Source organism: Mastigoproctus giganteus, chromosome 3 (assembly GCF_048544385.1).
Source record: "Mastigoproctus giganteus isolate SK-2022 chromosome 3, ASM4854438v1, whole genome shotgun sequence".
NCBI lineage: Eukaryota > Metazoa > Arthropoda > Arachnida > Uropygi > Thelyphonidae > Mastigoproctus > Mastigoproctus giganteus.
The window spans coordinates 157215248-157231276 of NC_143577.1; the positions used below are offsets into that span (position 1 = coordinate 157215248).

At 37.2% G+C, this 16029-nt stretch overlaps 1 protein-coding gene across 1 annotated transcript in view; it reads left to right on the plus strand.

Moving 5' to 3' along the window:
• The window catches only part of AP-2sigma (adaptor protein complex 2, sigma subunit), a 57590-nt gene that overhangs the window by 5521 nt on the left and 36040 nt on the right, over positions 1 to 16029 (plus strand). The window contains exon 2 of the mRNA XM_090370733.1: positions 11707 to 11856. Within this exon, the coding sequence (XP_090226859.1) occupies positions 11707 to 11856 (150 nt within the window). The remainder of the gene's footprint in view (positions 1 to 11706; positions 11857 to 16029) is intronic.

Consider the following 16029-nt stretch of genomic DNA (forward strand, 5'->3'; position numbering starts at 1 on the left):
AAATCGATACTAATGATATAATTAAGGAATCATTGGCTATATCTAACAGTACATTACACCCTACATCTCTATTAATGAGGTCTACATTTCTGGGATTGTGAATAGCAAAATTTGCAGTTAAGGTTGTGGATTTAAATATCCTTTTTAATGAATTACACTGCCATGCTTGGTGAACCTTTTAATGCAGTTTATTGCAAAGTGAAATGCAACTTTAAAACTTTTTGGAGACAATCTTTGCTTTCCAATTATAATAAAATTAGAAGAACTCATACTTGGGCCCCTGACAATCTTTCATTAACTTCAACTTTTCTTCAGTGTTGGTGTTGGTTGATACAATCATTGCATTAAAATTAATACTAATATCATGCTGTTGGCTCATGCTTGAAAAAGATAATTACAATACCTGATTTTAAAGAAAAGCTAGCATTTTAGGTCATGAGTCAGTAGCATTATATTTAGAAGCCGTATAATTCAGGACTCTTGCAATCCCATACGTGAGACTGTGAGAAGCCTGAGTTATTTGGTATTTCCCCCTTCTCTTCTCTATATGCTCCCTTCCCACCTTTGGATGTTTCTATTAGTATGGAGATTTCACTTGGAACCATAAAAAGTCTTAAAATGCTCAACATAGTAAACAGATAGTAACTTACAGTACTAACAGTTGGTAAGGAGGAAAGTTTAGAAGGTTATGAGATTATCTTGTTGTTTGTGAGGAAGATTAACAACTGACTGATAATTAGCAATAGAGAACCCAAAAGAGTTTCTGGTCCCATGATCCTTAGCCTTCAGCTGACATAACACATTTCTTGAATGCCGAGCAACTTTTACAATCTCCTCAGTAAATTGCTGCATTTCACATAACTGTGTGAACTTTTATACAATTATATGCAGTTGGATTGTCTGTGAGATTGTCTTCTCACAGAATTTAACTGTCAAGTTAAATTCTGTATCCATTGTCTTAACAGCAGAATTTAAACTGCCTAATGAAATGGATTGTAATGCAGTGGTCTTATTGCAAATATCAGAACAAACTGCCTTCACAATGAGTTGCCTTGATATTGCACTACTTTCAAACAAACAACATTGTCAAAAATGTTATATCTGTTATTTTAAAGATATTTGCTTATTTAAAAGTTATTTGTATGTACCCATATGCTGCCTAAAATAAAATTAAGTAATCCAGAAGGCAGTGGCCTCTAAAAGCCAATACACAGATTATTATCTCTTAGAAAAGGTATTAGTGCCCTCAATACTATCTGGTAGGACAACAATATCTCTTTTAGAACTAAAAAAAAACTTAAAAACATATTGGACAGTTGTTAGTGAATTGGTACTTTGCTACTGCTGTGAGGTGTGGACATTGAAAGAGGGGGACAAAAAGAAGCTTAGAGCCCTAGAGATGGATTGCTTGCATTGGAGTGCTAGAGCACTATCTGCCATGAGAGAGAGAGAGAGAGATTTGAAAGTTGAGAATGCTCAGTTCTGCCGACTTTGGAAAATGTGAACAACAAGGTGACGGATGATCTGCCGTATATTAAGTCGAACTTAGATAGAAAAGGTATCAAAGTTGCTTTGCATTTGGGACTTCAGTTAAGGAATTATTTTTGCTTTTCCCCATTTTAGTATACAGTAAAAACCCTTGCTAATCTGATTACAGTTAATCTGGATGTAGGATAATCCGGATCAAAATATGAAAAATATTGTTCACAGTTGAGTACTTTGAAAGACACATGGGATTTAGGCAGATAGTCACTGTGTTCAAAGAGAGACGGAACATGCATTATATTGCCTTGCATGTTGTTCAGTATCATTGTTGACTCTGAGTCGGACGAATGCTATTGCTTATATCACACAGTTGCGTACTTCTTTATACGTATATAAGTTAACATATTTTATATAATTATGGGTTCTAAAGAATCGAAAAGTGGAATAAATATAAAACACGTTAATTTAACTATCATTGACAAGCCCAAAGTAATAGAACAACTTGAAAATGGTGTTCCCGGAAAAAAATTGCTGAAGAATTTGGTATTGGCCAACACTGTGCGATATTAAAAAAAAAAAAAAAAAAGAATCTATAAAGACATTTGGATAAATGTATAGTATTTTTATAGTTTTCATATAAAGGCTCTACAGTGATACTTTTGTTATTTATTTTCATCAGCACTACCTAGATTTTATTTGTGTTTTAGGTTTTTGTTCTTTTAAGGCTATCTTTTGCTTAACTAATCTGGATTAACGCATAATCAGATTACCTTTGCCCAATTAATCCAGATTAGAGGGGGTTTACTGTATGTATAATATGTAGGATATTTTTGGAAGGGAGAAATTTTTTTTACTGTACTTTTCCATGTAGTGTACATTTTTTTTATATTTTGAAAAAAAAAACTACAGTTGTGAAGTACTACAAATATATGTACAATTAGTTTTATTAAAAATGCAATATTTTTCGCAGCTTTTTTTTTTTTTTTTTTTTTTTGACAATATTATGACCACCTGAAATATCTAAAAAATCTCTAAATCTGAAATACCTGATGTACAAGGTACATCAGGTTCTGAAGTTACTAGATTAGTATTAGAAAAGGCACATGATGCAAAAAAAGCAAGCTTACATCAGCCAAAAAAAAAAAAAAAAAACCTCATTTCACTCATCCACTCGCTCCAAATGTTTGTCTAGTTTTGCCTTGAATCTATTTAAGTTTGTTCCAGCAATCAACTACCCGCAGGCTAAGGGCAAACTTCAACTTTCTTTCCTCGATTAGAATTTATGCCCTATCAGGTGATTATTCAGAGCAAGAGAAAGAATCCCATCAGCATTGAACATGCTCAAACCATTCAAGGCTTTATACACCTTAATTAGATCACCTTGCAGGTGCCTAGTCTCCAGACTCACAAGTGGTAGATGACTTTCATCAACCGGTGAAATACCACCACTTTGCTTATTGGAGGCTTGAAGTGGTGAAACCCATTAGTCTCTAGAGCAAAGTTTCCGGCATCCTCCTCTCCCCATACTTCTCCTTCAACCCATGCACGGTACTAAGTACCATAGGTTTTGATACCTTTCGTGTTTGGGGTTCTCATAAAAAAAAAGAAAAAGACACTGTAATTTGCAAAACTTAAGCCTTTCTTCATAAGAGTGACCCTTTGTTCCATTCACAAGTCTTGTTGCCCTTCTCTGTACTTGTTTCAGCAGCTCTACATCCTTTTTAAAATGAGGCCTCCAGACCTATATACAGTACTCAAGGTGTGGCCTCACCATTGCCTTATACAAGGATAATCACCTCCTTATTTCTGCTAGAAAAATTCCTGTATATCATTGACAAGACACTATGAGCTACTCTTGTAAACAGTCTGCACTGCTCAGAAAACTTCATATCTGCCTGCACAATTACCACCAGGTCCTTTTCATTCTCTACCACTGTCAGTGCAGTACCACACAGTTGATACATAACTCTGGAGTTACTGCTTCCCATATGCAGTACTTTACATTTGTCAATGTTAAACTTCAGTTGCCACCTCTCAGCCCATCTGCTCAACTTTTCTAGATCCTGTTACAGCAACATACTGTCATTAGTGTCATTAACAACCCTGCCAACCTTTGTATCATCTGCAAACTTGGACATTAAGCCTGATATACCATGATCAATATCATTAATACATACAGAAAACAACAATGGACAGAACTGAACTGAACTCTGAGGGCTTCACTAATAACATTAGTCCATGAAGAGCAGTGTCCATTGATTACCACTCTGTCTTCTCTCACTCAGCCATCTCTTTATCCATAGCAGCAATTTTCCTCCAATACCACAGTGCTCCAATTTGTGCAAAAGTCTTCATGTGCAACAGTATCAAAAGCCTTTCTAAGATCCAAATATATGATATCTAAATTATTCTTTGCATCCATTTCCTTTGTGACCACATCATAGCATTCAATCAAATTGGTCAGACAAGATTTCCCCTTAACAAGCCTGTCTAAATTATTTATTTATTTTTTTTTATCAAAACTCCAAACATGAGAGGTCTTAGAACCTATAGTGCTTAGTACCGTGCTTGGGTTGGAGGTTGAGAAGATGAAAGAAGATATTTGTTGACATTACACTTGAACTTCTGCAGACTGTAATTTTCAAGAAAGACATATGAAGGAAGATTGTTCCAGAAAACGGCAGTTGAATGAATAAACGAGGAAGATGAAAAGTTGGTTCTGTGATTTTGAAGTTGGACAGAAAATGGATGTTGGCTGGTGGCAGCACGTGTTCAGACTGTTTTGAAAGAGAGAGCGGGAATTATAGAAGACAATTCAGAAGAACAGTGCTCATGGAAGTATCTAGAAAAGGCATGCAGTAGAAACAGTACGTCTATGAGACAGCGAGTGGAGAGATTCTGTTAGAGGTGAGTCATTAATTAACCTAACTGCCCTCTGCTGAATGTAATCTAGAAGCCTGAGAGAGGTTTTTGGGGCACCGCCCCAGATGTGGGAACAATCTTCTGTGGTAGGGCAGATTTGCGATTTGTACAGAGTAAACCGCTGTTGAACAGAGGAAGCGATATTTGTAATGTGCTTGTTCCAAGAGAGATTAGAAGTCAGGGTAATCCTCAAAAGAGATATATCATTTTGCCTAGAAATCGGAGTGTCACCAAAGATAAGCATATGAGCAGAAGAATCCTTTTTGCAAGATATAAGACAAGACTGAGTTTTAGAAGGATTGAAATCAACTAAGTTGCCTTTGTCCCACTGGAGAATTACCTGGAGATTGGCATTTAAGGAATTGGTAGCGGATATTCGAGAAATTGAAAATTATTGAGCAGGGCAAGGTTTCTCAAAATGGAAAGTGGAATGCAATGTACTATCATTGACAAAACTATGGATAGGATTTCCAGTCACTGGAAGAAGGTCATTAATATACAAGAGGAAAAGAGCGGGGGAAAATAACTGAACCTTGTGTGCACCAGCATTAGTGGAAAAAATTGACATAGAAGACAGAGAACCATCACCCTCAGTGAGCAATCAGAGTGAAAACTGGATAACCAATTACAAAAAAGTTGCAAACCATAAGATGGAAGCTTGTTTAGAAGACCTTTATGCCAAACACTATCAAAAGCCTTTCAGATGTCTAGAGCAACTGCTTGTGTTTCACCAAACTTTTCCATTGAATTTGTCCATAAATGGGTAACATAAGCTAGAATATCACCAGTGGATCAACACTGACAGAATCCATACTGGCGTTAGTTGATCAGACGGGTTTCAAGGTAGTTTAAGAGTTGGCGGTTAATTGATTTCTCTATTACTTTAGAAAGAGTAGAAGTAATTGCAATTGGACGATAGTTGGATGGGAGGTATTTGGGGAGGTATTTGTCACCATTTTTAGGAACTGGCTGGATATGAGCAAATTTCCAAGCAGAAGAAAAAACAACTTTGGAATACGAAAATGAAAAAAGGGGACAAAGAACAGGAGTAAGTTCTGGAGCACAGGTTTTGACAACAAGTGGAGAAATACCATCAGGACCTGGAGCTTTCTTAGTATCAAGATTCATCAAAATCCTTCTGACATCCTTTTGATGAAAGACCACTGAAAGCATTGAAGGAGTGTATTGGGAATGGTGGGAGGTGTTTTACCAAGATCGTTAATACATAAGCTGGAATAAAAATAGGATGCTAGCAGGTCAGCTTTATTCTTGGCTGAAGTGACAACAGAACCATCTGGTTTTGAGAGAGTTGGGAGCAGAGATTGGCAAAAGTTGCGGCCAATACCTTTGGCAAGAGACCAGAATGCTCGGCTACCATTAGGGCAAGAAGCAAGTTTTATAATCTGAGCTTGTTCAAAATCAAGTTTCGACTGATTTATAACTGCTTTACAATTGCTGCGAGCTTTCCTGTAGGCAGAAAATGAAACTGAGGAATTGCAAACAAGCCAATTACAATATGCAACATTCTTCTCTTGAACAGCCTTCGAACATTTATTGGAAAACCAAAGTTTAGATAAAGGACGAGATTTTAAAGTGGAGAGTGGGATAAAGGATTCCATTCCTGCAAGAATAATTTCACTGACACGATCTGAGCAAACGTTGACATCAGAAGTTTTGAAACAGTAATCCGACCAAGGAAAAGAAGAAAAGAAGTCTCGCAGGTCATTCCATTTTGCATTCTTGTAATGCCAAACAACGCTAGGTTGGGAATAGCCATGAGATAAAGGGTGCCTCCGTAGCCAGGTGGGCAGGAGCAGCATTGCGTAGCACGTGCTTCTTGATTATACCGGGGTTCGAACCCATGACCACCAAATACGGAGGATGCGGAAAGGTCAGGAAATGACTACTGCATGTCCCCGGAGCAATATGGACTTAGTTGCAATGCTCCTAAAAACCAAATAGCAACAATGAGATAAAGGTCCATTGGAGAAGAGACAATCACCAAGTTGTGATCTGAGGTGCCTAAAGGATCACTCTCTTCGACCATATACTTAGAAGGGTTTTTGTGAGAAAAAAGATCAAGTGTGTTGGCTGTGTGGTTAGCGTCTGGTATTCTTGTAGGTAAATGAACAATCTGTAGAAGGTCATTAGTAATTGCAAAAGCTTCAGCATCTTGACCAGCTGGGTCGGTGTGACTAGAATACGGAAGCGAGCTGGAGTTGTGAACATTAAAATTACCTCACTGTTAGGAAAGTTGCACTGGAGAATGTCAAGCTGCAAAGAGCTCCAAGTGATTAGTGGAGTTGGGAGAATGCTAGAGACAACGGATGAATTTGACAGAATGAGGTAGAGAGATTTTAAACTGGAGAAGATCGAAAAATGAGATTCCAAATTACCAAGTCTCTGACAGGTAATATCGGAATGGACTTATGCACAAGTACCACCTTTTGAGGCGAAAGGAATCATACAGGGAATAATTTGGGCAACTGAGATGAGCGATAGTTGAATCAGGCGCCTCTGTAGCCAGGTGGGCAGGAGCAGCAGTGCGTAGCACACGCTTCTTGATTAGATCGGGGTTTGAGCCCGTGATCGCCAAATACGGAGGATGGGAAAAGGTCGGAACGACCACTCCTCCCCGGAGCAATGTGGCCTTAGTTGCTAATGCTCCTAAAAAAAAAAAAAAAAAAAAACCCAAACAAATCAACAAGTAGTTGAATTGACTTATAACTGAGATTCTGTCAGAAAAAGTACATGGGGTTTGGCAGACTGCAAGTGGAAATGGATATCATTGAGATTAGAATTGAGACCACATATGTTTGTGAAATATAACTAGCAAAAGTACTGCAGTCTTGTCTAGATGGTTCTGCATTGCATCTTTAACCAGTGACTCCATTATTTTCCCCAGAACAGAAGTAAACTAACAGATCTGTAATTATTTGTCGCCCGTTGATCCTCCTTTGTGAATTGGGATCACATTTGCACATCTCCAGTCCATGGATAGCTCCCCTGGGTCGAAGGAATCTCTCTCATAATTATGGGTAAAGGTTTGCTTACTTCCTTTGATGTCTCCTTTAATTTAACTGGATAGATCCCACCCACCTTATGTTCATCTTCAACAATTTCTGCTCCACTTTGCTCTCTGTTATTACAAAATCATCTAGCTCATTGCCAGAGTTTAAATGTCTGTCTTTCCCCTCCCTGAATAACTCCTCATGTGTGAATGTAGATGCAAAATGCACATTTAGTTTGTTAGCTATCTGAGCAGGATCATCAACAGTTGAACCATCGATATCAAATAGACCAATCTGATTCATCCCCTTCTTTCTAGAGTTTACATAAGTAAAGAACTCTTTGCTGTTTTTCTTTGCATCATTTGCCAAAGATTTCTTGTAATCTGCCTTTGCCTGTAACCAAGTCACTTTGTAACTTGGTTACAGATTAGCTCATGTCTATCAGAGGCTTCCGTGTCACCTGTTAATTTGTATGTATCCCATGTATTTTTCCTTTCTGTCACACATCAACTCATAAACTACCTAGAAACCTTCCTTCTGATCAACGATCGCCAATATGGATTTCGTCAGTGTCGATCCACTGGTGATATTCTGGCTTATGTTACCCATTTATGGACAAATTCAATGGAAAAGTTTTTGGTGAAACCCAAGCAGTTGCTCTTGACATCTCAAAGGCATTCGATCGTGTTTGGCATAAAGGTCTTCTAAACAAGTTTCCATCCTATGGTTTGCCAACTGGTTTTGTAATTGGTTGTCGAGTGTTCTCTCTGATTGCTCACTAAAGATTATGGCTCTGTCTTCTAATTTCTTCACTAATGCTGGTATCCCCCAAGGTTCAGTTCTTTCTCCCAATCTTTTCCTCTTGTATATTAATGACCTTCTTGCATTGACTGGAAATCCTATCCATAGTTTTGCTGATGATAGCATATTGCATTCCACTTTCCATTTTGAGAAACCTTGTCTTGCTCAATCAGCTTCAACTTCTCGAATATCCGCTACCAATTCCTTAAATTCCAGTCTCCAGGTAATTCTCCAGTGAGGCAAAGACAACTTAGTTGATTTCAATCCTTTTAAAACTCAATCTTGTCTTATATCTAGCAAAAAGAATTCTTCTGCTCCTATGCTTATCTTTGGTGACACTCCGATTTCTAGGCAAGGTGATATATCTCTTTTGGGGATTACTCTGACTTCTAATCTCTCTTGGCAAAAGCACATTACAAATTTTGCTTCCTCTGCATCTAAAAAGGTGCCTCCGTAGCCAAGTGGGAAGGAGCAGCAGTGCGTAGCACACGCTTCTTGATTAGACCGGGGTTCGAGCCCGTCACCACCAAATATGGAGGATGTTGAAAGGTCAGGGAATGACCACCGCATATCCCGGTGCAATATGGCCTTAGTTGCTAATGCTCCTAAAAACCAAATAACAACCAACCAAGCATCTAAAAAACTTGGTTTTTTTCTTTCACTCTTGGCATTACTTTTATTCCAGCTGTTCACTCTGTACAAATCGCAAATCCACCCTGCCATGGAATATTGTTCCCAGATCTGGGGTGGCACCCCAAAACCTCTCTCAGGCTTTTAGATCTCATTCTGAAGAGGGCAGTTAGGTTAATTAATGACTCCTCTCTAACAGTCTCTCCACTCACTGTCTCTTAGACATACTGTTTCTGCTGGATGCCTTTCGTACAGATACTTCCATGGTCACTTCTTCTGAATTGGCTTCTATTATTCCCGCTCTATCTTTTAAAACAGTCCGAACATGGACTGTTTTAAAAGAAAACACATGCCACCACCAGCCAACATCCATTTACTGTCCAAATTCAAACTCACAGAACCAAATTTTCATTTTCTTTGTTTATTCATTCAACTGCCATTTTCTGGAACAACCTTCCTTCGTACATATTTCCTGAAAATTGCTGTCTACAGAAGTTCAAGTCCAATGTCAACAAATATCTTTTTTCGTCTTCTCAACCTCCAACCCAAGCACAGTACCAAGTACTATAGGTTCCAATTTCTCTCGTGTTTGGAGTTTTCATGAAAAAAAAAGTCTTATTACTTCATCTGACATCTATTTAGGCCTAAACATTGAACAATATTTCTTAGTGGGTATGAAAAGCCTAGTAGCTTCTAAGATAAATTCTTTGAGTGCTTCCCATTTTGAATTTACTGTTGGTAACATCATCAGTTGGTCTCATCGTATAGAATTTAAATAGTGTCAGACCATCATAGTCACCTTTACGAAAGCAATAACCCTTCCCTTTACCCCTAATGATAGTTACCTCTTTGAGAAAATCCCACTTCAGCACACTGTGATCACTGTCACCTAGTGGTTCCTTTATCTGCAGATTCTTAATGCATGAAGAATCACTACTGATAATCAGATCAAGAGTATTACTCCCTCTAGTTGCCTCCCAGACATTCTGCTGTAGAAAACAATCATCCAATAAATCCATAAAAGCCTTGCTGGTGTGTGAGTGACCAACCCACAAATTTCAGTCAATATGTGGAAAATTAAAATCCATCATTATAAGACACTGATTTAATGTCCCACTCTATTTCTCTGTACAGTTGTTTATTATACTTATCAGATTCATTCGGCCTATTTTGCTTTCCCAGTGCTTATGTCATACCAAAGTTACATGAAACTGCACTCTCCAGCCATGTGTCGACTGGCTGTACTTCCTTGGATTTTGTTTATTAATTAATAGTATAATCCCTCCTCTCTTCCTATTCTATCCTTCCTGTACATATTGTACTTCTCAAATTCCAGTTCTGCATTCCTTATATCTGTGTGACATCACGTCTCTGATATCCCAACAGTATCTGCCTTTTGATGTTTTGACGAACATCCCAAATTCATCAAATTTAGATAAATTTATTTACCTACCACTGGTGTACACGCAAGTATACATGCACCTGTTCCTATCCTTAGCTATCCTAACACAATACATGTATTTAATTGTTTTGCAATGACTCCCAGCAATGTCTGGAATCCCTGCACCTTGTTTTCCAGGCTGCTGCTCATTCCAGTAGAAGCAGTGCCAAGAATCACTTTCACCTCTACCAGCAGCTACTGTTAAGCAACTAGTCCTTGTATCCCCCCCTAAGCTAGCAGTTTTGCTACCTGCCTAACACTGCCTCACTAGCATTAGCAAATATTCTTGCACCTTTTTAAGTGTATCCTATCCTTGTAGAAGCAGTCTCCCCTGTTAACAAGCACAGACCAGACTGAGAAAAATTCTACCCCTTGAGCCATAGTCTCTCCAGTGCTGAATTGATAAACAAGGCTCTCATCATATACTCCCTTCTATTGTGTTTGGGCAGAATTGCAGACACTTAAATTCAACTCTAACTCATGGCTTTTTTTTTTTTTTTTTTTTCAACATTGACCTGTACTTGTTAAGTAATTCTGCCGGTCTCCTACTCTTAATATCATTAGTGCCAACGTGTACAACAATATCATCTTTTGTGCTCTTGAAAGATGATATGTGCTCTACAATGTCATCAACGTTTGCTCCTGGCTGATATACCCTGGTGGTGCCTCCGTAGCCAGGTGGGCAGGAGCAGCAGTGCGTAGCACACGCTTCTTGATTAGGTCGGGGTTCGAGCCTGTGACCACCAAATACGAAGGATGTGGAAAAGTCAGGGAATGACCACCACATCCCTGGAGGAATATGGCCTTAGTTGCAAATGCTCCTAAAAAAAAAACAAACAAATAACATACTCTGGTCTTGTTCCGCCTATCCTTTTTGCACAATATGTTCCTTGTTTCTCTGACAAGATTTGGGATGTTTGGCTGTAATGCAATATCAGGGTAACTCATAGCAAAGACAAAATTTGTTCTGCTGTTAGTGATAATATCATTGTGTTAACTAGACAGTTTAAATCCTGCTGACAACAAAAAATCATATTAAAGGATGGGTCAGTCCTTCCAACTTTTGTATAATTTCAGTAATGCGAAATAACATTATCCATTTATAATTTTTAAGTTGTAACTGCTTATTAATTTGTGTAAAATATCCAAAAATGAAATTTATACTTTGTGAGATAGTAATAGCCCAATGGAAAGCTTATTACACTTGCACAAAAAACAGATTTCACAACTGAAGAGTCTACTTACAAAAACCATTTTTAAAAAAAGTGTTTTCTGAATAATTGTATCCATGAATAGCAAGTTTGTGAATAGCATGCAATTACCCTATTTAATTGCATGCTATTTACCCTATTTAATTGCATGCTATTCACCCTATTTACCCTATTTAATTGCATCATGAATTAATTTTTGTTTCAGATTCGTTTCATTCTTATCCAAAACAGAGCTGGAAAAACAAGGCTTGCAAAGTGGTATATGAATTTTGATGATGATGAGAAGCAAAAGTTAATAGAGGAGGTGCATGCTGTTGTAACAGTGAGGGATGCCAAACATACTAATTTTGTTGAGGTAAATTTAGAGTGAAGAAACAAAATTATTTTTTCCAATATCATGGATTTAAACTTAACTTGTGTAAAGAGTTGAAGTTTCAAACCTCTTGAAACAGCCTTCAAAAGTATGTAATGCCTATACATCTTTGTCTGCAAATGTAGGGACATATTACACTATACACACAGTCAGGGAGTGATTTTGACCTGCATGCTTAGTCATTTTCTTACTACAATCCATGCAGTGAACAAACTTAAAGTTTTGTTGCATGCAAAAAATAATAGCTCTCATCCAATAAATGCAAAAAACCTGTTGCTTGTTTGTATCACAGTGTACTGGAATGTGCTGTATGAAAAACTGACTATATTGAATCCACGCATATCTAAATTTCTTCGCTTTTCACAAATAGAAAACACATGCCCAAACCAACCACTGATTATATATAAGGGTGAATTAAACTCTGACATTTTTTATTTCCCATTTTTATGGGCATTTCAGAATATATAAATGAAAGATGTACTCCTAACTTAATTTTCAGTGTAACTTCCAAGCTTGTGGACATGTTCCATTTGTCCACAAGTTTTTAATGAAATGCTTCATTTGTTGATTGTGACTGACTGCCTGTGGGGCTTAGAGGGGAACAGGCATTTTGTGTGTTATCAGACACTCAGTCTAAAACACCGGTGGATCCAATAACCTTTCTATTTCAGAAGATTTAAGTCTGGTTGGCCTGCCTCCCTAAAATCCACTCATGCATACCTTCTTGATGGTAAGCCATGTTACGTCACTTAGGTGGCAACGAAGTGTAGGTTAGATCTCTTTAAGCTGCCTGGTCAGCAAGAAGAAGAGAAGACCAAACCCTCCAGCACATGACAGCATGATGAAACAAATAGCCCTTAGTCCTCAACAGCTTTCGCCCCCCCTCCTCTTATGGCAGCGAGAGGATTAGAGTGGAAACAGAGAGTGCTAAGAATCTCTGGGTATGACCAGGTTGCCATTCACAGAAGCTGAACTTGGCCTGTTACAACGTAAGATCGCTCATCGGTGAAGACAGGATATTAGAGCTGGAAAAGGAATTAGAATATCATCGGTTTGGCTGAAACAAGAAGAAGAAATGAATCACTTAAAAGTTTATCAAGTGGAAATCTGCTCTAAACCAATGGAAACGGTGAAAGGAGCGAAGGTGGAGTTGGCTTTCTGGTCCATAAAGATATTTGTATAAAGATATACAAAAGGACATTTTGAATTCAAAAGTACATCGCCAAGGGTGTCAAGACTACTACTGAGCATTTCTAAGAGGTACAAGCTAAAGGTTATAATGATTTATGCACCAACATCGAGCCACGATGATGAAGAGGTTGAAGAAATGTACACAGAAATTGAGTCTTCCAGATGAGCAGAAAACCCACTACACTCATTATGGGAGACTTCAATGCTAAGGTTGGAAAGACACAAAACAGGGCAGAAGGGGGAACTAAAGGAAATTTTGGAATTGGTGAAAAAGATGAAAGACTTGTGGAATTTGCAGAATCTCGAGGATTTTCAGAAATGAACACTTTTTTTCAAGAAAAGGGCGAATAGAAAGTGGAAATGGAAAAGTCCAAATGGATTAACAACTAATGAAATCGACTTCATCCTCACTAACAGAAAATATATCATGAATGATGTTACTGTCCTGAACAAGGTAAATGTTGGAAGTGATCAGAATGGCAAGATGTACACTTGATATAGATGAAGAAAAGAAAGAAAAAACTGACTAGTAAATAATACAAAGTTTTTGAAATAACAGAAAAGGAGAAAAAGCTGTGTGTACTGGAACTTAAGAACAAGTTTGAGCTTCTGCAGACTGCTCAGGGCCAAGATATCGACGAGGAATATTACATCTTTCCCCACATCTACAAGAAACACTTGTCACGATGTACCGAAGATGACAAATGAAGAGCAAGATAAACAGACAAGAAGAAAATCGTATATATTGAGTTATGCAAAGCTATTAGAAAGAGACTCAGAGAGAACATAAGAAGATTGGAAATTATAGACCAATTAGCTTGTTATCCCACATCTACAAGTTGTTCACAAGGGTCATTACTAACAGAGTAGAAAGAATACTTGATGAGAATCAACCGAAAGGGCAAGCTGACTTTAGGACAGGATTCTCAACTATGGATCACCTTCATGTAATATCACAGCAAATGGAGAAAGCAAATAAATATAAAACACCATTATGCCTGGCATTTGTGGATTATAAAAAGGCATTTGACTCCATACAGCATAAGGCAATGTTTCGAACACTGAAAAGACAAGGCACAGATACCCCCATATACAGCAGACTCTTGATTTACCGGGACACTTCAAGACTCCAAATAAAAAAAAAAAAAAAAAAAAAAACCAAAAATTATAAAATTCAAGTAATAACTAGAATAAACAGATGTATACACTAGAATAAACTAGTATAAACAGATGTTTTGCAAGTCAGAAATATGCGACAAAAAGCGGCATTATAAGTCGTCATTGGAAGATTAATGTACCTATTATATTGCAACCCCATTGTCTTCACAAACGCCGCTCAAAAAAAAAAAAGAAAGAAAAAGAAACGCAAATGTTTAGTTTGTTTTAGTCCGTCGCGTCAATTGTTCTGTTCAGTTGCACCGCAAAAGGACAAATTTTGTTTCGTTATTTATGTCAGGGATGTCAATTTTTTTTTATAGTAAATATTTTTTTTTTGTTTAGAAATCGTGAAAATGATGGGTAAACGCAAAAGAGTTGCGTTTTCAGTTAAACAAAGACTTAAAATTATTCAAAAGTTTGAAAATGGATTAAAATTAGGTTTATGGGGGATGGGATAATGGTAGGGTTAAATCTCTAATGAACCATTATAATGTTGTGACCAAATCATACACAACATCATAAAAAAAGAAAGGGAAGCATTGTATTGGACACACATGAGTAGTAGGTAGTAAGTTTTTTTTTTTTTATTTATTGCCATATTTTTTACGAAGTTTGCTGAACATATTTCGATACACTAAGTCCCCGACTTACGCAACTACGGAGTTACGTATATTTTTTTCACTCAAATTTTTTTTTTTTTTTTTTAGGATTGTAAAATTTAAAACAAAAAAAAAATAATGATAATAAGCAGTCAATAACGACTATCATGGCACGCACAAATTGCACAAGTGAGGTACGGAGTAACAAGCAAAAAAACAAGAAAGAAGCGAAGATTCTTATAATTTATTTATGTTTTTTTTTTTTATATGACTGAAGATTTCAGTGAAGGAAACACACATTTCACCATAATAACTACTACCTGCTTATAATTAGATGCACAAACAGAAAAGCCCAATAACACGGAAAGTGCAAATTGTTTTATGATAGTGACCTCCAGAAATGTGCTTTAGTAAAATGTGAGCTCGCGCGGAGTGATAATAGTGAGTTTTTGCCTTAACCCTGTTAAGTTCTTGACAGAAAATTTCATCTTGATAGTTATCATGGTGCCAACTAAGGGAATAAGTGAAAGCTGTACTAGTAAATCTACCAAAAAAAGGAAAGCGATTGATTTGGATCAGAAAATTAAACTAATAAGAATGTATGAAAATTTTCAAAGATTAACAAGTATCGTGCTCAGATTTGACAAGTAACAAGTATCGTGAATTCAGATTTGTCAATAATAATAATAATAATAATATAGTAGCAACATGTTATTAGCCATTCCCGAGTTACGTAAAACTCGACGAAGTAAGAAGTTACGTCTTGCGTTACTATTACGTAAGTCGAGGACTTCTATATTTTTGGATTAACCGTGAAATCGATTATCCGTGATTTATTTTTTACCCTCTATCCTGGAAAATTGAGTCTACTGTATTATGATTTTGAAGAAAATATATGAGAATGCTACCCAATTTATTAGACTAGACAAAGACAGTAGCAAATTTAAAATTGAGAAAGGAGCTCGACAAGGGGACACAAATCTCAGAAGTTGTTTACTGCTGCCCTTGATGAAGCTTTCAGAAGATTAGACTGGTCGCAGAAAGGAGTCTATGTGAATGGAGGGTACCTAAACCATTTACGATTTGCAGATGCATTGTGATCATAAGCCATGATCCCAAAAAATTAGAGGAAAATCTTACTCAGTTACACAGGGTTAGTAAAGATTTTGGACTAAAGATGAATATGGCTAAAACAAAAGTAATGATG